A 21,692-nucleotide genomic window follows, 5' to 3' on the forward strand; every position below is an offset into this window, starting at 1 on the left:
CTCAACCACTGTGTTCCATCTGGGTTCCTAAAGTCATTGAGGGAAATAAAGCTCATGCAGACAGACAGTGTGTAGCATGACCTGAGCCTCACGGTGTCCTCTTTTCTGTACCTGCAGGGGACAGGAGCATCTGGTGAATGCGGTACGTATTCTGGAATCAGCCTCTTCCTGAGACAAAACACTAGATGTTAATGCAGGTGGGGCATCCTTGCCATCCTCAGTCTGGCGAGCCGCCCTGATTGGGTTGTGGGGGTGTGGTGGACAGGAGATTTCCCAGGTGAAAAAGTGTGTCCATGTGTCTACAGTCCTAGGAAGCCATTGTATTCCCTGTGTGTGGTGTGGCTGTGTGTGCGTGAGGCTTGGGCTTGGGGTGTCTTTTGTGGCTCTATGTGGTGTGATTGTGAGTGTGTGTGTGTGAGAGAGAGAGAGGAACAAAGACAGAAAGACAGAGAGACATAGACAGAGAGACAAAGACAAAGAGAGCGATGACCGAGAAAGAGAGACAGAGAGGGGGAGAAAGAGAGAGAATGGTGTTTCTCCAGGAGATATGTCAGACAGATACTGCATGATGTCACCCTTCCCCAAAGCCATGTCATCACACTGCGCACTTTAGAGCCTTACTGCAGTGGGTGGCCCAGCAGGGGCACTTCAGTCCATGCTTGGAAACCAGCTGGCTCCATACACCCCAGCCTCGTGTCCATATCAAGCAACAGTCCATGAATATTCTTGGGCAACAAGAGGAATGTGCTGATGGGTACTCTGTGTCCTAGATGCCTTGGAGGATGCCCTGGATCCCATCAAAGGAGACAGCGCCGGAGGCACACCTCTCGCCTTGGTGAGCTAGAAGTTCTTTGTCCGAGGAACAGATGTTGCTTTCTTGGTTTCTTTCCAATCAAATTCAGATGAAATTCAGACAGTATATTCTGTGTTGGCGAATTGAACATAATACTAAAACAAAAATCATTTTCCTAATGTCAACTGCTTGTATATGGAAATGAAATTATTTTTATATACAGATTTTATGTAAAAAGCTATATGTACTTTTGAGATTCTACATATGGAACTTCCCTGGTGGGGAGAGCGTTGAGTGGTTGTCTCTGCCAACCGTTAGCTATTTCGCGAGGACATTTAGCATTGGCGACACCAAACGTGGTTCTAAACGCTGTGGTAGGATCCTGTCCCTCAGTAACACTTTCTCCTGCTTGGATGAAGCATTTTGTAGTCACCGTCTTGAATGGACTGGACAGACATGTCCCCCAGGAAAAACAACTTCCTAAGGCATCCCCAGTTCACTTACTTTGGGGTCGTTGGACTCAACCACTGTGTTCCATCTGGGTTCCTAAAGTCATTGAGGGAAATAAAGCTCATGCAGACAGACAGTGTGTAGCATGACCTGAGCCTCACGGTGTCCTCTTTTCTGTACCTGCAGGTGACACCTTCAACCATCACCAGCGAGAGCGGTACGTATTCTGGAATCAGCCTCTTCCTGAGATAAAACTCTAGATGTTAATGCAGGTGGGGCATCTTTGCAATCCTCAGTCTGGCGAGCCGCCCTGATTGGGTTGTGAGGGTGTGGGGCACCAGAGATTTCCCAGGTGAAAAAATGTGTCCATGTGTCTACAGTCCTAGGAAGCCATTGTATTCCCTGTGTGTGGTGTGGGTGTGTGTTCATGAGGCTTGGGGTTGGGGTTTCTTTTGTGGCTCTATGTGGTGTGATTGTGAGTGTGTGATTTTGTGTGGGAGACAGGGAGAGACAGACACAGACAGAGAGATGCAGAGAGGGAGAGGGAGAGATGGAAAGAGTGAGAGAGAGATTGCATATGTCTCCAGGAGGTGTATCCCACTGCCACTGCACAATTCCCATTGTCCACATTCTCAAAAAAAAAAAAGAAAGAAAAAGAAAGAAAGAAAGAAAGAAAGAAAGAAAAGAAAAGAGAATAAAAGACAAGATGAGATAAAGAAATCTCATCACAGGGCACATATTTTATCCCTATTAGCGCAGGAGGCCCAGTGGTGGGGTTCAGCCCATGCCTGGGAACCAAATGCCTCCATATGCTCTAACCCCATTCATAGTGAGCAATACTCTTCGAGGCATTCTTTTTTTTTTTTAAGATTTTATTTATTTGAGAGAGAGTGAGTGAGAGCACAAACAGGTGAGAGGGGCAGAGGGAGAGAGAAAAGCAGACCCTTGCTGAGCAGAAGCCCCATCTGGGACTCGATCCCAGGACCCTGCCGTCCTGACTTGAGCTGAAGGCAGATGGTTCACCGACTGAGCCACCCAGGCTCCCCTCCCCGCATCATTCTTGAGCAGCACCACCAATACGCTGACAGGTACTCTGTGTCCTTCTAGATGTGACTGATGATGGCGCTGTCTGGTCCTGGCTGTATCAGAGGATCCCAGAGGAGGAGGGCCTGCCTCCTGACAAGGTGAGCTCGCCTGTCTATCCCCGAGGAACAAATGTTGCTTTCTGGGTTTCTTTCCAATCAAATTCAGATGAAATTCAGACAGTATACACTGTGTTGGCGAATTGAACATAATACTAAAACAAAAATCATTTTCCTAATGTCAACTGCTTGTATATGGAAATGAAATTATTTTTATATACAGATTTTATGTAAAAAGCTATATATACTTTTGAGATTCTACATATGGAACTTCCCTGGTGGGGAGAGCGTTGAGTGGTTGTCTCTGCCAACCGTTAGCTGATTCGAGAGGACATTTAGCATTGGCGACACCAAACGTGGTTCTAAACGCTGTGGTAGGATCCTGTCCCTCAGCAACACTTTCTCCTGCTTGGATGAAGCATTTTGTAGTCACCGTCCTGAATGGACTGGACAGACATGTCCCCCAGGAAAAACAACTTCCTAAGGCATCCCCAGTTCACTTCTTTGGGGTCGTTGGACTCAACCACTGTGTTCCATCTGGGTTCCTAAAGTCATTGAGGGAAATAAAGCTCATGCAGACAGACAGTGTGTAGCATGACCTGAGCCTCACGGTGTCCTCTTTTCTGTACCTGCAGGGGACAGGAGCATCTGGTGAATGCGGTACGTATTCTGGAATCAGCCTCTTCCTGAGACAAAACACTAGATGTTAATGCAGGTGGGGCATCCTTGCCATCCTCAGTCTGGCGAGCCGCCCTGATTGGGTTGTGGGGGTGTGGTGGACAGGAGATTTCCCAGGTGAAAAAGTGTGTCCATGTGTCTACAGTCCTAGGAAGCCATTGTATTCCCTGTGTGTGGTGTGGCTGTGTGTGCGTGAGGCTTGGGCTTGGGGTGTCTTTTGTGGCTCTATGTGGTGTGATTGTGAGTGTGTGTGTGTGAGAGAGAGAGAGGAACAAAGACAGAAAGACAGAGAGACATAGACAGAGAGACAAAGACAAAGAGAGCGATGACCGAGAAAGAGAGACAGAGAGGGGGAGAAAGAGAGAGAATGGTGTTTCTCCAGGAGATATGTCAGACAGATACTGCATGATGTCACCCTTCCCCAAAGCCATGTCATCACACTGCGCACTTTAGAGCCTTACTGCAGTGGGTGGCCCAGCAGGGGCACTTCAGTCCATGCTTGGAAACCAGCTGGCTCCATACACCCCAGCCTCGTGTCCATATCAAGCAACAGTCCATGAATATTCTTGGGCAACAAGAGGAATGTGCTGATGGGTACTCTGTGTCCTAGATGCCTTGGAGGATGCCCTGGATCCCATCAAAGGAGACAGCGCCGGAGGCACACCTCTCGCCTTGGTGAGCTAGAAGTTCTTTGTCCGAGGAACAGATGTTGCTTTCTTGGTTTCTTTCCAATCAAATTCAGATGAAATTCAGACAGTATATTCTGTGTTGGCGAATTGAACATAATACTAAAACAAAAATCATTTTCCTAATGTCAACTGCTTGTATATGGAAATGAAATTATTTTTATATACAGATTTTATGTAAAAAGCTATATGTACTTTTGAGATTCTACATATGGAACTTCCCTGGTGGGGAGAGCGTTGAGTGGTTGTCTCTGCCAACCGTTAGCTATTTCGCGAGGACATTTAGCATTGGCGACACCAAACGTGGTTCTAAACGCTGTGGTAGGATCCTGTCCCTCAGTAACACTTTCTCCTGCTTGGATGAAGCATTTTGTAGTCACCGTCTTGAATGGACTGGACAGACATGTCCCCCAGGAAAAACAACTTCCTAAGGCATCCCCAGTTCACTTACTTTGGGGTCGTTGGACTCAACCACTGTGTTCCATCTGGGTTCCTAAAGTCATTGAGGGAAATAAAGCTCATGCAGACAGACAGTGTGTAGCATGACCTGAGCCTCACGGTGTCCTCTTTTCTGTACCTGCAGGTGACACCTTCAACCATCACCAGCGAGAGCGGTACGTATTCTGGAATCAGCCTCTTCCTGAGATAAAACTCTAGATGTTAATGCAGGTGGGGCATCTTTGCAATCCTCAGTCTGGCGAGCCGCCCTGATTGGGTTGTGAGGGTGTGGGGCACCAGAGATTTCCCAGGTGAAAAAATGTGTCCATGTGTCTACAGTCCTAGGAAGCCATTGTATTCCCTGTGTGTGGTGTGGGTGTGTGTTCATGAGGCTTGGGGTTGGGGTTTCTTTTGTGGCTCTATGTGGTGTGATTGTGAGTGTGTGATTTTGTGTGGGAGACAGGGAGAGACAGACACAGACAGAGAGATGCAGAGAGGGAGAGGGAGAGATGGAAAGAGTGAGAGAGAGATTGCATATGTCTCCAGGAGGTGTATCCCACTGCCACTGCACAATTCCCATTGTCCACATTCTCAAAAAAAAAAAAAGAAAGAAAAAGAAAGAAAGAAAGAAAGAAAGAAAGAAAGAAAGAAAAGAAAAGAGAATAAAAGACAAGATGAGATAAAGAAATCTCATCACAGGGCACATATTTTATCCCTATTAGCGCAGGAGGCCCAGTGGTGGGGTTCAGCCCATGCCTGGGAACCAAATGCCTCCATATGCTCTAACCCCATTCATAGTGAGCAATACTCTTCGAGGCATTCTTTTTTTTTTTTAAGATTTTATTTATTTGAGAGAGAGTGAGTGAGAGCACAAACAGGTGAGAGGGGCAGAGGGAGAGAGAAAAGCAGACCCTTGCTGAGCAGAAGCCCCATCTGGGACTCGATCCCAGGACCCTGCCGTCCTGACTTGAGCTGAAGGCAGATGGTTCACCGACTGAGCCACCCAGGCTCCCCTCCCCGCATCATTCTTGAGCAGCACCACCAATACGCTGACAGGTACTCTGTGTCCTTCTAGATGTGACTGATGATGGCGCTGTCTGGTCCTGGCTGTATCAGAGGATCCCAGAGGAGGAGGGCCTGCCTCCTGACAAGGTGAGCTCGCCTGTCTATCCCCGAGGAACAAATGTTGCTTTCTGGGTTTCTTTCCAATCAAATTCAGATGAAATTCAGACAGTATACACTGTGTTGGCGAATTGAACATAATACTAAAACAAAAATCATTTTCCTAATGTCAACTGCTTGTATATGGAAATGAAATTATTTTTATATACAGATTTTATGTAAAAAGCTATATATACTTTTGAGATTCTACATATGGAACTTCCCTGGTGGGGAGAGCGTTGAGTGGTTGTCTCTGCCAACCGTTAGCTGATTCGAGAGGACATTTAGCATTGGCGACACCAAACGTGGTTCTAAACGCTGTGGTAGGATCCTGTCCCTCAGCAACACTTTCTCCTGCTTGGATGAAGCATTTTGTAGTCACCGTCCTGAATGGACTGGACAGACATGTCCCCCAGGAAAAACAACTTCCTAAGGCATCCCCAGTTCACTTCTTTGGGGTCGTTGGACTCAACCACTGTGTTCCATCTGGGTTCCTAAAGTCATTGAGGGAAATAAAGCTCATGCAGACAGACAGTGTGTAGCATGACCTGAGCCTCACGGTGTCCTCTTTTCTGTACCTGCAGGGGACAGGAGCATCTGGTGAATGCGGTACGTATTCTGGAATCAGCCTCTTCCTGAGACAAAACACTAGATGTTAATGCAGGTGGGGCATCCTTGCCATCCTCAGTCTGGCGAGCCGCCCTGATTGGGTTGTGGGGGTGTGGTGGACAGGAGATTTCCCAGGTGAAAAAGTGTGTCCATGTGTCTACAGTCCTAGGAAGCCATTGTATTCCCTGTGTGTGGTGTGGCTGTGTGTGCGTGAGGCTTGGGCTTGGGGTGTCTTTTGTGGCTCTATGTGGTGTGATTGTGAGTGTGTGTGTGTGAGAGAGAGAGAGGAACAAAGACAGAAAGACAGAGAGACATAGACAGAGAGACAAAGACAAAGAGAGCGATGACCGAGAAAGAGAGACAGAGAGGGGGAGAAAGAGAGAGAATGGTGTTTCTCCAGGAGATATGTCAGACAGATACTGCATGATGTCACCCTTCCCCAAAGCCATGTCATCACACTGCGCACTTTAGAGCCTTACTGCAGTGGGTGGCCCAGCAGGGGCACTTCAGTCCATGCTTGGAAACCAGCTGGCTCCATACACCCCAGCCTCGTGTCCATATCAAGCAACAGTCCATGAATATTCTTGGGCAACAAGAGGAATGTGCTGATGGGTACTCTGTGTCCTAGATGCCTTGGAGGATGCCCTGGATCCCATCAAAGGAGACAGCGCCGGAGGCACACCTCTCGCCTTGGTGAGCTAGAAGTTCTTTGTCCGAGGAACAGATGTTGCTTTCTTGGTTTCTTTCCAATCAAATTCAGATGAAATTCAGACAGTATATTCTGTGTTGGCGAATTGAACATAATACTAAAACAAAAATCATTTTCCTAATGTCAACTGCTTGTATATGGAAATGAAATTATTTTTATATACAGATTTTATGTAAAAAGCTATATGTACTTTTGAGATTCTACATATGGAACTTCCCTGGTGGGGAGAGCGTTGAGTGGTTGTCTCTGCCAACCGTTAGCTATTTCGCGAGGACATTTAGCATTGGCGACACCAAACGTGGTTCTAAACGCTGTGGTAGGATCCTGTCCCTCAGTAACACTTTCTCCTGCTTGGATGAAGCATTTTGTAGTCACCGTCTTGAATGGACTGGACAGACATGTCCCCCAGGAAAAACAACTTCCTAAGGCATCCCCAGTTCACTTACTTTGGGGTCGTTGGACTCAACCACTGTGTTCCATCTGGGTTCCTAAAGTCATTGAGGGAAATAAAGCTCATGCAGACAGACAGTGTGTAGCATGACCTGAGCCTCACGCTGTCCTCTTTTCTGTACCTGCAGGTGACACCTTCAACCATCACCAGCGAGAGCGGTACGTATTCTGGAATCAGCCTCTTCCTGAGATAAAACTCTAGATGTTAATGCAGGTGGGGCATCTTTGCAATCCTCAGTCTGGCGAGCCGCCCTGATTGGGTTGTGAGGGTGTGGGGCACCAGAGATTTCCCAGGTGAAAAAATGTGTCCATGTGTCTACAGTCCTAGGAAGCCATTGTATTCCCTGTGTGTGGTGTGGGTGTGTGTTCATGAGGCTTGGGGTTGGGGTTTCTTTTGTGGCTCTATGTGGTGTGATTGTGAGTGTGTGATTTTGTGTGGGAGACAGGGAGAGACAGACACAGACAGAGAGATGCAGAGAGGGAGAGGGAGAGATGGAAAGAGTGAGAGAGAGATTGCATATGTCTCCAGGAGGTGTATCCCACTGCCACTGCACAATTCCCATTGTCCACATTCTCAAAAAAAAAAAAGAAAGAAAAAGAAAGAAAGAAAGAAAGAAAGAAAGAAAGAAAAGAAAAGAGAATAAAAGACAAGATGAGATAAAGAAATCTCATCACAGGGCACATATTTTATCCCTATTAGCGCAGGAGGCCCAGTGGTGGGGTTCAGCCCATGCCTGGGAACCAAATGCCTCCATATGCTCTAACCCCATTCATAGTGAGCAATACTCTTCGAGGCATTCTTTTTTTTTTTTAAGATTTTATTTATTTGAGAGAGAGTGAGTGAGAGCACAAACAGGTGAGAGGGGCAGAGGGAGAGAGAAAAGCAGACCCTTGCTGAGCAGAAGCCCCATCTGGGACTCGATCCCAGGACCCTGCCGTCCTGACTTGAGCTGAAGGCAGATGGTTCACCGACTGAGCCACCCAGGCTCCCCTCCCCGCATCATTCTTGAGCAGCACCACCAATACGCTGACAGGTACTCTGTGTCCTTCTAGATGTGACTGATGATGGCGCTGTCTGGTCCTGGCTGTATCAGAGGATCCCAGAGGAGGAGGGCCTGCCTCCTGACAAGGTGAGCTCGCCTGTCTATCCCCGAGGAACAAATGTTGCTTTCTGGGTTTCTTTCCAATCAAATTCAGATGAAATTCAGACAGTATACACTGTGTTGGCGAATTGAACATAATACTAAAACAAAAATCATTTTCCTAATGTCAACTGCTTGTATATGGAAATGAAATTATTTTTATATACAGATTTTATGTAAAAAGCTATATATACTTTTGAGATTCTACATATGGAACTTCCCTGGTGGGGAGAGCGTTGAGTGGTTGTCTCTGCCAACCGTTAGCTGATTCGAGAGGACATTTAGCATTGGCGACACCAAACGTGGTTCTAAACGCTGTGGTAGGATCCTGTCCCTCAGCAACACTTTCTCCTGCTTGGATGAAGCATTTTGTAGTCACCGTCCTGAATGGACTGGACAGACATGTCCCCCAGGAAAAACAACTTCCTAAGGCATCCCCAGTTCACTTCTTTGGGGTCGTTGGACTCAACCACTGTGTTCCATCTGGGTTCCTAAAGTCATTGAGGGAAATAAAGCTCATGCAGACAGACAGTGTGTAGCATGACCTGAGCCTCACGGTGTCCTCTTTTCTGTACCTGCAGGGGACAGGAGCATCTGGTGAATGCGGTACGTATTCTGGAATCAGCCTCTTCCTGAGACAAAACACTAGATGTTAATGCAGGTGGGGCATCCTTGCCATCCTCAGTCTGGCGAGCCGCCCTGATTGGGTTGTGGGGGTGTGGTGGACAGGAGATTTCCCAGGTGAAAAAGTGTGTCCATGTGTCTACAGTCCTAGGAAGCCATTGTATTCCCTGTGTGTGGTGTGGCTGTGTGTGCGTGAGGCTTGGGCTTGGGGTGTCTTTTGTGGCTCTATGTGGTGTGATTGTGAGTGTGTGTGTGTGAGAGAGAGAGAGGAACAAAGACAGAAAGACAGAGAGACATAGACAGAGAGACAAAGACAAAGAGAGCGATGACCGAGAAAGAGAGACAGAGAGGGGGAGAAAGAGAGAGAATGGTGTTTCTCCAGGAGATATGTCAGACAGATACTGCATGATGTCACCCTTCCCCAAAGCCATGTCATCACACTGCGCACTTTAGAGCCTTACTGCAGTGGGTGGCCCAGCAGGGGCACTTCAGTCCATGCTTGGAAACCAGCTGGCTCCATACACCCCAGCCTCGTGTCCATATCAAGCAACAGTCCATGAATATTCTTGGGCAACAAGAGGAATGTGCTGATGGGTACTCTGTGTCCTAGATGCCTTGGAGGATGCCCTGGATCCCATCAAAGGAGACAGCGCCGGAGGCACACCTCTCGCCTTGGTGAGCTAGAAGTTCTTTGTCCGAGGAACAGATGTTGCTTTCTTGGTTTCTTTCCAATCAAATTCAGATGAAATTCAGACAGTATATTCTGTGTTGGCGAATTGAACATAATACTAAAACAAAAATCATTTTCCTAATGTCAACTGCTTGTATATGGAAATGAAATTATTTTTATATACAGATTTTATGTAAAAAGCTATATGTACTTTTGAGATTCTACATATGGAACTTCCCTGGTGGGGAGAGCGTTGAGTGGTTGTCTCTGCCAACCGTTAGCTATTTCGCGAGGACATTTAGCATTGGCGACACCAAACGTGGTTCTAAACGCTGTGGTAGGATCCTGTCCCTCAGTAACACTTTCTCCTGCTTGGATGAAGCATTTTGTAGTCACCGTCTTGAATGGACTGGACAGACATGTCCCCCAGGAAAAACAACTTCCTAAGGCATCCCCAGTTCACTTACTTTGGGGTCGTTGGACTCAACCACTGTGTTCCATCTGGGTTCCTAAAGTCATTGAGGGAAATAAAGCTCATGCAGACAGACAGTGTGTAGCATGACCTGAGCCTCACGCTGTCCTCTTTTCTGTACCTGCAGGTGACACCTTCAACCATCACCAGCGAGAGCGGTACGTATTCTGGAATCAGCCTCTTCCTGAGATAAAACTCTAGATGTTAATGCAGGTGGGGCATCTTTGCAATCCTCAGTCTGGCGAGCCGCCCTGATTGGGTTGTGAGGGTGTGGGGCACCAGAGATTTCCCAGGTGAAAAAATGTGTCCATGTGTCTACAGTCCTAGGAAGCCATTGTATTCCCTGTGTGTGGTGTGGGTGTGTGTTCATGAGGCTTGGGGTTGGGGTTTCTTTTGTGGCTCTATGTGGTGTGATTGTGAGTGTGTGATTTTGTGTGGGAGACAGGGAGAGACAGACACAGACAGAGAGATGCAGAGAGGGAGAGGGAGAGATGGAAAGAGTGAGAGAGAGATTGCATATGTCTCCAGGAGGTGTATCCCACTGCCACTGCACAATTCCCATTGTCCACATTCTCAAAAAAAAAAAAAGAAAGAAAAAGAAAGAAAGAAAGAAAGAAAGAAAGAAAGAAAAGAAAAGAGAATAAAAGACAAGATGAGATAAAGAAATCTCATCACAGGGCACATATTTTATCCCTATTAGCGCAGGAGGCCCAGTGGTGGGGTTCAGCCCATGCCTGGGAACCAAATGCCTCCATATGCTCTAACCCCATTCATAGTGAGCAATACTCTTCGAGGCATTCTTTTTTTTTTTTAAGATTTTATTTATTTGAGAGAGAGTGAGTGAGAGCACAAACAGGTGAGAGGGGCAGAGGGAGAGAGAAAAGCAGACCCTTGCTGAGCAGAAGCCCCATCTGGGACTCGATCCCAGGACCCTGCCGTCCTGACTTGAGCTGAAGGCAGATGGTTCACCGACTGAGCCACCCAGGCTCCCCTCCCCGCATCATTCTTGAGCAGCACCACCAATACGCTGACAGGTACTCTGTGTCCTTCTAGATGTGACTGATGATGGCGCTGTCTGGTCCTGGCTGTATCAGAGGATCCCAGAGGAGGAGGGCCTGCCTCCTGACAAGGTGAGCTCGCCTGTCTATCCCCGAGGAACAAATGTTGCTTTCTGGGTTTCTTTCCAATCAAATTCAGATGAAATTCAGACAGTATACACTGTGTTGGCGAATTGAACATAATACTAAAACAAAAATCATTTTCCTAATGTCAACTGCTTGTATATGGAAATGAAATTATTTTTATATACAGATTTTATGTAAAAAGCTATATATACTTTTGAGATTCTACATATGGAACTTCCCTGGTGGGGAGAGCGTTGAGTGGTTGTCTCTGCCAACCGTTAGCTGATTCGAGAGGACATTTAGCATTGGCGACACCAAACGTGGTTCTAAACGCTGTGGTAGGATCCTGTCCCTCAGCAACACTTTCTCCTGCTTGGATGAAGCATTTTGTAGTCACCGTCCTGAATGGACTGGACAGACATGTCCCCCAGGAAAAACAACTTCCTAAGGCATCCCCAGTTCACTTCTTTGGGGTCGTTGGACTCAACCACTGTGTTCCATCTGGGTTCCTAAAGTCATTGAGGGAAATAAAGCTCATGCAGACAGACAGTGTGTAGCATGACCTGAGCCTCACGGTGTCCTCTTTTCTGTACCTGCAGGGGACAGGAGCATCTGGTGAATGCGGTACGTATTCTGGAATCAGCCTCTTCCTGAGACAAAACACTAGATGTTAATGCAGGTGGGGCATCCTTGCCATCCTCAGTCTGGCGAGCCGCCCTGATTGGGTTGTGGGGGTGTGGTGGACAGGAGATTTCCCAGGTGAAAAAGTGTGTCCATGTGTCTACAGTCCTAGGAAGCCATTGTATTCCCTGTGTGTGGTGTGGCTGTGTGTGCGTGAGGCTTGGGCTTGGGGTGTCTTTTGTGGCTCTATGTGGTGTGATTGTGAGTGTGTGTGTGTGAGAGAGAGAGAGGAACAAAGACAGAAAGACAGAGAGACATAGACAGAGAGACAAAGACAAAGAGAGCGATGACCGAGAAAGAGAGACAGAGAGGGGGAGAAAGAGAGAGAATGGTGTTTCTCCAGGAGATATGTCAGACAGATACTGCATGATGTCACCCTTCCCCAAAGCCATGTCATCACACTGCGCACTTTAGAGCCTTACTGCAGTGGGTGGCCCAGCAGGGGCACTTCAGTCCATGCTTGGAAACCAGCTGGCTCCATACACCCCAGCCTCGTGTCCATATCAAGCAACAGTCCATGAATATTCTTGGGCAACAAGAGGAATGTGCTGATGGGTACTCTGTGTCCTAGATGCCTTGGAGGATGCCCTGGATCCCATCAAAGGAGACAGCGCCGGAGGCACACCTCTCGCCTTGGTGAGCTAGAAGTTCTTTGTCCGAGGAACAGATGTTGCTTTCTTGGTTTCTTTCCAATCAAATTCAGATGAAATTCAGACAGTATATTCTGTGTTGGCGAATTGAACATAATACTAAAACAAAAATCATTTTCCTAATGTCAACTGCTTGTATATGGAAATGAAATTATTTTTATATACAGATTTTATGTAAAAAGCTATATGTACTTTTGAGATTCTACATATGGAACTTCCCTGGTGGGGAGAGCGTTGAGTGGTTGTCTCTGCCAACTGTTAGCTGATTCGAGAGGACATTTAGCATTGGCGACACCAAACGTGGTTCTAAACACTGTGGTAGGATCCTGTCCCTCAGTAACACTTTCTCCTGCTTGGATGAAGCATTTTGTAGTCACCGTCCTGAATGGACTGGACAGACATGTCCCCCAGGAAAAACAACTTCCTAAGGCATCCCCAGTTCACTTCTTTGGGGTCGTTGGACTCAACCACTGTGTTCCATCTGGGTTCCTAAAGTCATTGAGGGAAATAAAGCTCATGCAGACAGACAGTGTGTAGCATGACCTGAGCCTCACGGTGTCCTCTTTTCTGTACCTGCAGGGGACAGGAGCATCTGGTGAATGCGGTACGTATTCTGGAATCAGCCTCTTCCTGAGACAAAACACTAGATGTTAATGCAGGTGGGGCATCCTTGCCATCCTCAGTCTGGCGAGCCGCCCTGATTGGGTTGTGGGGGTGTGGTGGACAGGAGATTTCCCAGGTGAAAAAGTGTGTCCATGTGTCTACAGTCCTAGGAAGCCATTGTATTCCCTGTGTGTGGTGTGGCTGTGTGTGCGTGAGGCTTGGGCTTGGGGTGTCTTTTGTGGCTCTATGTGGTGTGATTGTGAGTGTGTGTGTGTGAGAGAGAGAGAGGAACAAAGACAGAAAGACAGAGAGACATAGACAGAGAGACAAAGACAAAGAGAGCGATGACCGAGAAAGAGAGACAGAGAGGGGGAGAAAGAGAGAGAATGGTGTTTCTCCAGGAGATATGTCAGACAGATACTGCATGATGTCACCCTTCCCCAAAGCCATGTCATCACACTGCGCACTTTAGAGCCTTACTGCAGTGGGTGGCCCAGCAGGGGCACTTCAGTCCATGCTTGGAAACCAGCTGGCTCCATACACCCCAGCCTCGTGTCCATATCAAGCAACAGTCCATGAATATTCTTGGGCAACAAGAGGAATGTGCTGATGGGTACTCTGTGTCCTAGATGCCTTGGAGGAAGCCCTGGATCCCATCAAAGGAGACAGCGCCGGAGGCACACCTCTCGCCTTGGTGAGCTAGAAGTTCTTTGTCCGAGGAACAGATGTTGCTTTCTTGGTTTCTTTCCAATCAAATTCAGATGAAATTCAGACAGTATACACTGTGTTTGCGAATTGAACATAATACTAAAACAAAAATCATTTTCCTAATGTCAACTGCTTGTATATGGAAATGAAATTATTTTTATATACAGATTTTATGTAAAAAGCTATATGTACTTTTGAGATTCTACATATGGAACTTCCCTGGTGGGGAGAGCGTTGAGTGGTTGTCTCTGCCAACCGTTAGCTAATTCGCGAGGACATTTAGCATTGGCGACACCAAACGTGGTTCTAAACGCTGTGGTAGGATCCTGTCCCTCAGTAACACTTTCTCCTGCCTGGATGAAGCATTTTGTAGTCACCGTCCTGATTGGACTGGACAGACATGTCCCCCAGGAAAAACAACTTCCTAAGGCATCCCCAGTTCAATTCTTTGGGGTCGTTGGACTCAACCACTGTGTTCCATCTGGGTTCCTAAAGTCATTGAGGGAAATAAAGCTCATGCAGACAGACAGTGTGTAGCATGACCTGAGCCTCACGGTGTCCTCTTTTCTGTACCTGCAGGGGACAGGAGCATCTGGTGAATGCGGTACGTATTCTGGAATCAGCCTCTTCCTGAGACAAAACACTAGATGTTAATGCAGGTGGGGCATCTTTGCAATCCTCAGTCTGGCGAGCCGCCCTGATTGGGTTGTGGGGGTGTGGTGGACAGGAGATTTCCCAGGTGAAAAAGTGTGTCCATGTGTCTACAGTCCTAGGAAGCCATTGTATTCCCTGTGTGTGGTGTGGCTGTGTGTGCGTGAGGCTTGGGCTTGGGGTGTCTTTTGTGGCTCTATGTGGTGTGATTGTGAGTGTGTGTTTGTGTGAGAGAGAGAGAGAGGAACAAAGACAGAAAGACAGAGAGACATAGAGAGACAAAGACAAAGAGAGCGATGACCGAGAAAGAGAGACAGAGAGGGGGAGAAAGAGAGAGAATGGTGTTTCTCCAGGAGATATGTCAGACAGATACTGCATGATGTCACCCTTCCCCAAAGCCATGTCATCACACTGCGCACTTTAGAGCCTTACTGCAGTGGGTGGCCCAGCAGGGGCACTTCAGTCCATGCTTGGAAACCAGCTGGCTCCATACACCCCAGCCTCGTGTCCATATCAAGCAACAGTCCATGAATATTCTTGGGCAACAAGAGGAATGTGCTGACGGGTACTCTGTGTCCTAGATGCCTTGGAGGAAGCCCTGGATCCCATCAAAGGAGACAGCGCCGGAGGCACACCTCTCGCCTTGGTGAGCTAGAAGTTCTTTGTCCGAGGAACAGATGTTGCTTTCTTGGTTTCTTTCCAATCAAATTCAGATGAAATTCAGACAGTATATTCTGTGTTGGCGAATTGAACATAATACTAAAACAAAAATCATTTTCCTAATGTCAACTGCTTGTATATGGAAATGAAATTATTTTTATATACAGATTTTATGTAAAAAGCTATATGTACTTTTGAGATTCTACATATGGAACTTCCCTGGTGGGGAGAGCATTGAGTGGTTGTCTCTGCCAACCGTTAGCTAATTCGCGAGGACATTTAGCATTGGCGACACCAAACGTGGTTCTAAACGCTGTGTTAGGATCCTGTCCCTCAGCAACACTTTCTCCTGCTTGGATGAAGCATTTTGTAGTCACCGTCCTGATTGGACTGGACAGACATGTCCCCCAGGAAAAACAACTTCCTAAGGCATCCCCAGTTCACTTACTTTGGGGTCGTTGGACTCAACCACTGTGTTCCATCTGGGTTCCTAAAGTCATTGAGGGAAATAAAGCTCATGCAGACAGACAGTGTGTAGCATGACCTGAGCCTCACGGTGTCCTCTTTTCTGTACCTGCAGGGGACAGGAGCATCTGGTGAATGCGGTACGTATTCTGGAATCAGCCTCTTCCTGAGACACAACTCTAGATGTTAATGCAGGTGGGGCATCCTTGCCATCCTCAGTCTGGCGAGCCGCCCTGATTGGGTTGTGGGGGTGTGGTGGACAGGAGATTTCCCAGGTGAAAAAGTGTGTCCATGTGTCTACAGTCCTAGGAAGGCATTGTATTCCCTGTGTGTGGTGTGGGTGTGTGTGCGTGAGGCTTGGGTTTGGGGTGTCTTTTGTGGCTCTATGTGATAAGATTGTATTTTTGTGTGGGAGACAGGGAGAGTCAGACACAGAAAGAGAGATGCAGAGAGGGAGAGGGAGAGATGGAAAGAGCGAGAGAGAGATTGCATATTGCTCCAGGAGGTGTATCCCACTGCCACTGCACAATGTCCATTGTCCACATTCTCAAAAAAAAAAAAAAAAAAGAAAGAAAGAAAGAAAAGAAATTAAAAGAAAAGAAACGAAATGAAAAGACGAGATAAAGAGATCTCGTCACAGCGCACACATTATAGCCCTATGACCGCGGGAGGCCAAGCGGTGGCCCTCAGCTCATGCCTGGGAACCAAATGCCTCCATATGCTCTAACCCCATTCATAGCGAGCAATACTCCCCGAGGCATTCTGCTGCAGAGGTGAGGTGAGAGGCACATCCTGGATCACATTTCTCTCTTCTCCTCACCACATCCCTTATACTGGGAGCAGAGCAAGACCTTCACTTGGCTCCATGAAAGAGAGGCTCATATGCAGCTGCCCGGAGACCCTCCCTGGCTGACGGGAATTCTGGAAGCCTGTGTGAAGGCTGCTGGGCTGGCAGCACACACTGGCTCTCACGGTCCCTCTGAGCTGGTCTCCTGGGACTGACTGGGCCCAGGACAGAGGCTCTGGGAAGCGGGGCCAGGGTCTTTGCTCCTGTCAGAGTCCACTGACAGCGACGGGCCTGGTCCCCACATCGTGGTCACAGCCCACCGTCGGACCTTCCATCCATCTGCTCGGGGCCTCCCCTAGTCCTTCCAGGTCTCAGGGTCTTTGGTGAACACTGCAGGTACTGGTGTTTATGTGGCCACACCAGCTGGAGAATGCCCGTCCCCCCACTGACAGACTAGGGGAATTCGGACAAGTACCATTACCTCTACTGTCACATTCATCTCCTCTCTGGGCTAGGATGCTTACGGGCTGTCATCAATAGGAAGTGTGTGTCAAGTGCCCAAGATGAGCCCAGGCACGGGGCAGTCTACTTGATTGCCCAGCTGATGGTCACTCTCATGGCCCAGCATCACCCCAGGCCCGTGGCAGCCGCCTCCATGTTAGCTGCATTGGCTCATTGATCAACTGATTGACTAGGGAGCGTGTCAGTAAACCCATGATCGTTCCTCCACTGTTCCCATTGCAGAGAACAATCTGGTTGTTGGAGATGACAGGAGAAGGGAAATAAGGAATTAATGATTCAGGGAGAGAAGAGAGAGGGTAGCAGGAGGGAGCAGAGGAAGGTAGGAAATCATGGGGACAAAAAGTCATGGGCACCACCGTGGCTGCCTCTTGAAAGAATGGGCTGACAGGCACTGCTTCCTGGTCCCAGTTATGAAATCTGAGGGCTGGGAAGGGCCCAGAGACCCTGGACGCCTTTCTCACCAGTGAGGTAAAGGGATCACGGCCCCATGGGTGGTGGGGTGGGGGGACTGCGGAGCTGAGGGCAGCATTGAGTTTTGGGGTCGGGGACATAATCCCGGGGGCAGTGGCCTGAATCCTCACTTCACCCTGATTGTCCCCTTTCCTTTCCCAAGACCAGGCCATGACGATGGCCACTGTCGTCCGTAAGGAAGACGACTTCGCAGGATGCGAAGCCTCGGACCCATAGATCCACCATCCGCATGTAATTTATTTCCTCTTTCATTTTTATACTCTTTTTTTTTTTTTGGTAAAGATTTATTTATTTTATTTTGGGAGAGACTGAGATGGCACAAGTGGGGGAGGGACAGAGGAAGAGAGAGGGAGACCCCAAAGCAGAATCCCCACTGAGGGCAGAGCCTGACATGGGACTTGACCCCAGGACCCAGAGATCATGACCTGAGCCGAAATCAGGAGTCACATGCTTACCCGCCTTTGCCACCCAGGCACCCGTCTCCTCTCTCTTACTGAGAAGGTCCTTTTTGTAGCTTTGGCCAAGTTCCTCTTTCCTGCTTTTTATGATCCTCCTCCTGCAGGACCTGGGCTCCTCCCGGCACTTGATGTTCTTGGATCTTCAAATCTATCATCTCTCTCTTCAGCCCTGTCATTTTTGGGGCCCAAGGCATGAGATGCACAAATGTTCTATTTCTACCAACTGTCACCAGCTCTCTTGGGAATCCTCTAAACCTAACCCCTCTCCTCTTCCAGAAAAAAATGTCTGATGCTCATGTGTACATTCATCACAATCCGAATTCTTGTTCCCCACGACTTCACCAACGATGACTTGGCTTTTCAGGGCCAACTCTAGACAACCTGATTGGAGCAAAATCATTCATTTGAGAAGCATCATCGGAAAGGAGGAAGCCCAATGGGCAGCACATTTTGGATGCTATGTTGAGGCCTCCAAAAGAAATTCTGAATCCAAAGTTGTTTCACTAAGAGACCAGAAGGGTATATCCTTTTTGTTCTCTCCTGGACAGAACAGTGGCATACCTGGACAGTCATGGCCCAGGAGTTCACTGAAGGCCCCTCTCCTTTTCCCATGTGCTCGATCAAGACTGAAAAAGGAAATCTAAGTTTCCCTTGTAATTCAGTTCTTATACAACGTGTGAATGATCTCCGACTTTGTCCAGAGAACAAAAAAGCCTCTAAAAAGGGTTCTCTTTACTTGGCCAAAAAGAAATATAGAGTTTCACAAGAAATTACAATTTTGCTGGAACACAGTTCATTATTTAAGACATAAACTGTTTCAAGTGGGCAAAACATTTTCATCCTTCCATTAAAAGTAGCAAAACTTTCAGAAACCTGTGAGCTCCCTGGGTGCAAATACACACTAGCGATGATGGCTCTCCAGTCTATTCCCTTGGGAACACACGGGCTCTCCCACTAAATGAGTAGCTGGAAGTTCCTTATCTCTAGGAATTTCACTACCCAGACTAGATTGCACTACCCTACTACGTGCAGACATGGCAGCATATTGCAAAGAGCTCTTGTAATAGTGCCCAAGGTTTTCACCAACAGCTTCAGGCCTCCATTCCTGAAATCTTCCTGGAAGCCTCTTCATGATCTTCAACCTCATGCAGAGACATCAGAGAAAAACTGCCCTTACACATCCCCTGAAGGGACCCCTTCAGGTACTGTTTAAAAACAAAGCAGTATAACTCCTGGGAGTTCACCCTTGGCTTCACATGTCTCCACTAAAATAAATAAAATAATTCAAAAAATCAGAATTTCACACAATTAGAGGGCTACTCAAACTGAGGCTTCTCAGAGATCCTCTGGAAATAGCCAGTCTTCAGAAGCAGGCAGCTGCCCCAAGATTTTCAGAACAGGCAAATTGTGATGGCTAGTGGGCAGTTTCCACACAAGATATTGGGTCAAGACTCCCATTTGATTCTTTTTCTGTTTTGTATCTGCTCAGTTAAAATAATTCTTCTCATTTTCCATAAACCCTTGTTGCCATTCACCCAGAATGACCCCTTTACTCCCGTTTTCTTATTCTAATCATTCTACTAATTATTACCCTTGATAGGTCAGAACATCCCTGACGTCACTCCTGGGTTTCTGACTGCTGGATGTGCCGTCTGTCCGCGGACCCCCCATGGTACGTCCCTCTGGGAACTTCCGATTTCATCAAATGAAATGAATCACCAAGGTTGGACATTCCAACTCCTGTGTCAGCTCCAAACCGAGGCCACTTGTGATGATTCAGGCACACGACTTGGAGGAATTGCTACGTCTGCCCCAAATGAGAACAGTGTTCCCTTTGGTGGGAAGTGCATAAATAGAAAAAGCCTGTAAGAAATCTATCTCTAATGTTGGCAAAAGCGACTGGTAATTCTTGGCATGCCACTTAATCTCTCTACGGTTCAGTGCCTCCCACTAGAATATGGCTTACAGCCCCTGCTCTGCCCCCACCCACCTCAATAGGGCTGACCTGAGGATTACAGGAGATGGTAACAGGTATTGTCCACGAGCAGTAAAGCATCCTCCCCATGTAAAGCTAAGAGTGAGCGTCCATCCTCTCTTACTGTGGAGCCATCCACGTCCCCTCTCTGGATTCCACCACCACCAAGTGTCTACCTTATTCTTGCAGTCGCTCAGTGATTGAACACTTAGGGTGATTATGAAACACCAGTCATTTATTTTATTTTTCTTAAGGCTTTCCTTGTGTTTATTTACTTTTAGCCTCATAACATAATTCTAATAAGTAGGCCACAGTCACATTTCAACATCTCAGAACAGGCAAATGAGACACAGAGGGGTGTCCGTAACTTTCTCAGGTGCTCGAGGCTCCTGCCTGAAGTCAAGAGTATCACCTGACCCCAAGCAGTGATTCTGAAAACTCCGCCTCTGGCCAAACAACAGGGGGCACCCTACCAATGACCCAGTTGAAGGTACTGTGGGAATGGACTCATTAGGTTCATTCAAGAAGAATGATGCTACTTTATTCAGTGACCCGTATGTAAGAGAAAACCATCAAAATGTGAAGCCACCTTCTTCTCTTCTGTATGCAAAGGCAAATGATCAAGTCAGTCAGTATCGCTGTAACTCCAGCAGTCAACGTGCATTTCTAACTCAAGAATGGGCTCACCTTTACCGGTAAACAACATCTTTAGCTAACGTACAGACCTTTAGCTGATGTTCGAACCAATATTGGCTGACACAGATCGCTCCCTGAAAGAGTGTTCTCAGATTTTAAAAAGTTAATAGGCATTATTGACAACAGGAGGTTTAGACAAATCTAAGAGTTGAACAGATAACATAGAAAGTTCCCATAACCCATGCCCTCTGACCCCAATTCCTCCACTAATAACATCTTATATGGATGTGGTGCATTTGTTATAATTAGCAAAACAATATTGATACACTTTTATTAACTGGAGGTCTAGAAAGGAATTCAATTTTGAAATATGCCCCAACATGGACGGACCTTGAAAACATATTATGCTCTGTGCGATAAAGCACGGAGAGAAAGACCAATATTGCATGATTCCACTTCAGGGCCCTGAAACCCTGCCACTCCAAGGACTTTGCGGGGAGGCCAAGACAGATGCCTTCCAGGTCTCCAGGGAGTCCAGGGTCTCATCAAGGCATGTGGCCTGTGAACAAGCAGGTGGTGAGCAGAACAGAGAGTGGAGGGCACTCCTTACAGTTTGAGGGGCTGAGGAATTTTTCCTAGGTCGGCTCTGGGATGGCAGGTCCACCAGGAGTTGGCTGGATGGACCCAAACAGGCTCCTGCCTGTTGCTGATGAACAGAAGGGAGGAGAGTGCAGAGCAGAGAGGCCCAGGGGAGGCAAGCTGCTGCGGGTCCGTGGAGCCGTGGTCCTCAGGAGGGGCAGTGTGTCCCCCAGGGGACATTTGGGAGGGACTGACTGCGATAGGTGGCTGCAGAAAGGGAACGGGAGGCCTGGAGGCTGACTGAGCACAGTCCATGGGGACAGTAACCGTTGTCACCACTCTGCCCACTTGCTGTCACAGACCTAAGAAGCCCCTCTGCTGATCCAGAGCTTTCTGGGTTCGTGGGGCACACATCTATTGAGTAAACACAAGTTCTTTCTGGACCCCATGATTTCCTGACTTTGAGGCCCACGTCATCTGTCAATGAGCAGGTAGGCTGTCTTCTGTGTTTGTGGATGCCACCTCACCCCACCAGCTCTGGTTTTAATCAGGGCAGGAGCACAGCTGGGTCCCGGGCTGGGTCTGACAGTTGGCATTGCCTCTTCAGACATGCGTGGAGGCGGTCTGGCACAGCCTGGTTGGGAGGCTTGGTCATTCATAATATCTCATCAACTGTAATCCCTTGAAAACCAAGGAAC

General features: G+C 47.7%; 1 protein-coding gene across 1 annotated transcript in view; it reads left to right on the forward strand.

Annotated features, from left to right (window-relative positions):
* Positions 1–19,876, forward strand: part of LOC125282187 (uncharacterized) — a 140,466-nt gene extending 120,590 nt beyond the window's left edge. The window contains exons 15-39 of the mRNA XM_057306420.1: positions 118–142; positions 771–835; positions 1,430–1,460; positions 2,351–2,427; positions 3,021–3,045; positions 3,674–3,738; positions 4,333–4,363; positions 5,263–5,339; positions 5,933–5,957; positions 6,586–6,650; positions 7,245–7,275; positions 8,170–8,246; positions 8,840–8,864; positions 9,493–9,557; positions 10,152–10,182; positions 11,078–11,154; positions 11,748–11,772; positions 12,401–12,465; positions 13,059–13,083; positions 13,712–13,776; positions 14,370–14,394; positions 15,023–15,087; positions 15,682–15,706; positions 17,489–17,577; positions 19,405–19,876. Coding sequence (XP_057162403.1) covers positions 118–142; positions 771–835; positions 1,430–1,460; positions 2,351–2,427; positions 3,021–3,045; positions 3,674–3,738; positions 4,333–4,363; positions 5,263–5,339; positions 5,933–5,957; positions 6,586–6,650; positions 7,245–7,275; positions 8,170–8,246; positions 8,840–8,864; positions 9,493–9,557; positions 10,152–10,182; positions 11,078–11,154; positions 11,748–11,772; positions 12,401–12,465; positions 13,059–13,083; positions 13,712–13,776; positions 14,370–14,394; positions 15,023–15,087; positions 15,682–15,706; positions 17,489–17,562 — 1,161 coding nt within the window. The 3' untranslated portion in view covers positions 17,563–17,577; positions 19,405–19,876. The remainder of the gene's footprint in view (positions 1–117; positions 143–770; positions 836–1,429; positions 1,461–2,350; positions 2,428–3,020; positions 3,046–3,673; positions 3,739–4,332; positions 4,364–5,262; positions 5,340–5,932; positions 5,958–6,585; positions 6,651–7,244; positions 7,276–8,169; positions 8,247–8,839; positions 8,865–9,492; positions 9,558–10,151; positions 10,183–11,077; positions 11,155–11,747; positions 11,773–12,400; positions 12,466–13,058; positions 13,084–13,711; positions 13,777–14,369; positions 14,395–15,022; positions 15,088–15,681; positions 15,707–17,488; positions 17,578–19,404) is intronic.
* Positions 19,877–21,692: the final 1,816 nt, after the last annotated feature.

Source organism: Ursus arctos, unplaced genomic scaffold (assembly GCF_023065955.2).
Source record: "Ursus arctos isolate Adak ecotype North America unplaced genomic scaffold, UrsArc2.0 scaffold_37, whole genome shotgun sequence".
Lineage (NCBI taxonomy): Eukaryota > Metazoa > Chordata > Mammalia > Carnivora > Ursidae > Ursus > Ursus arctos.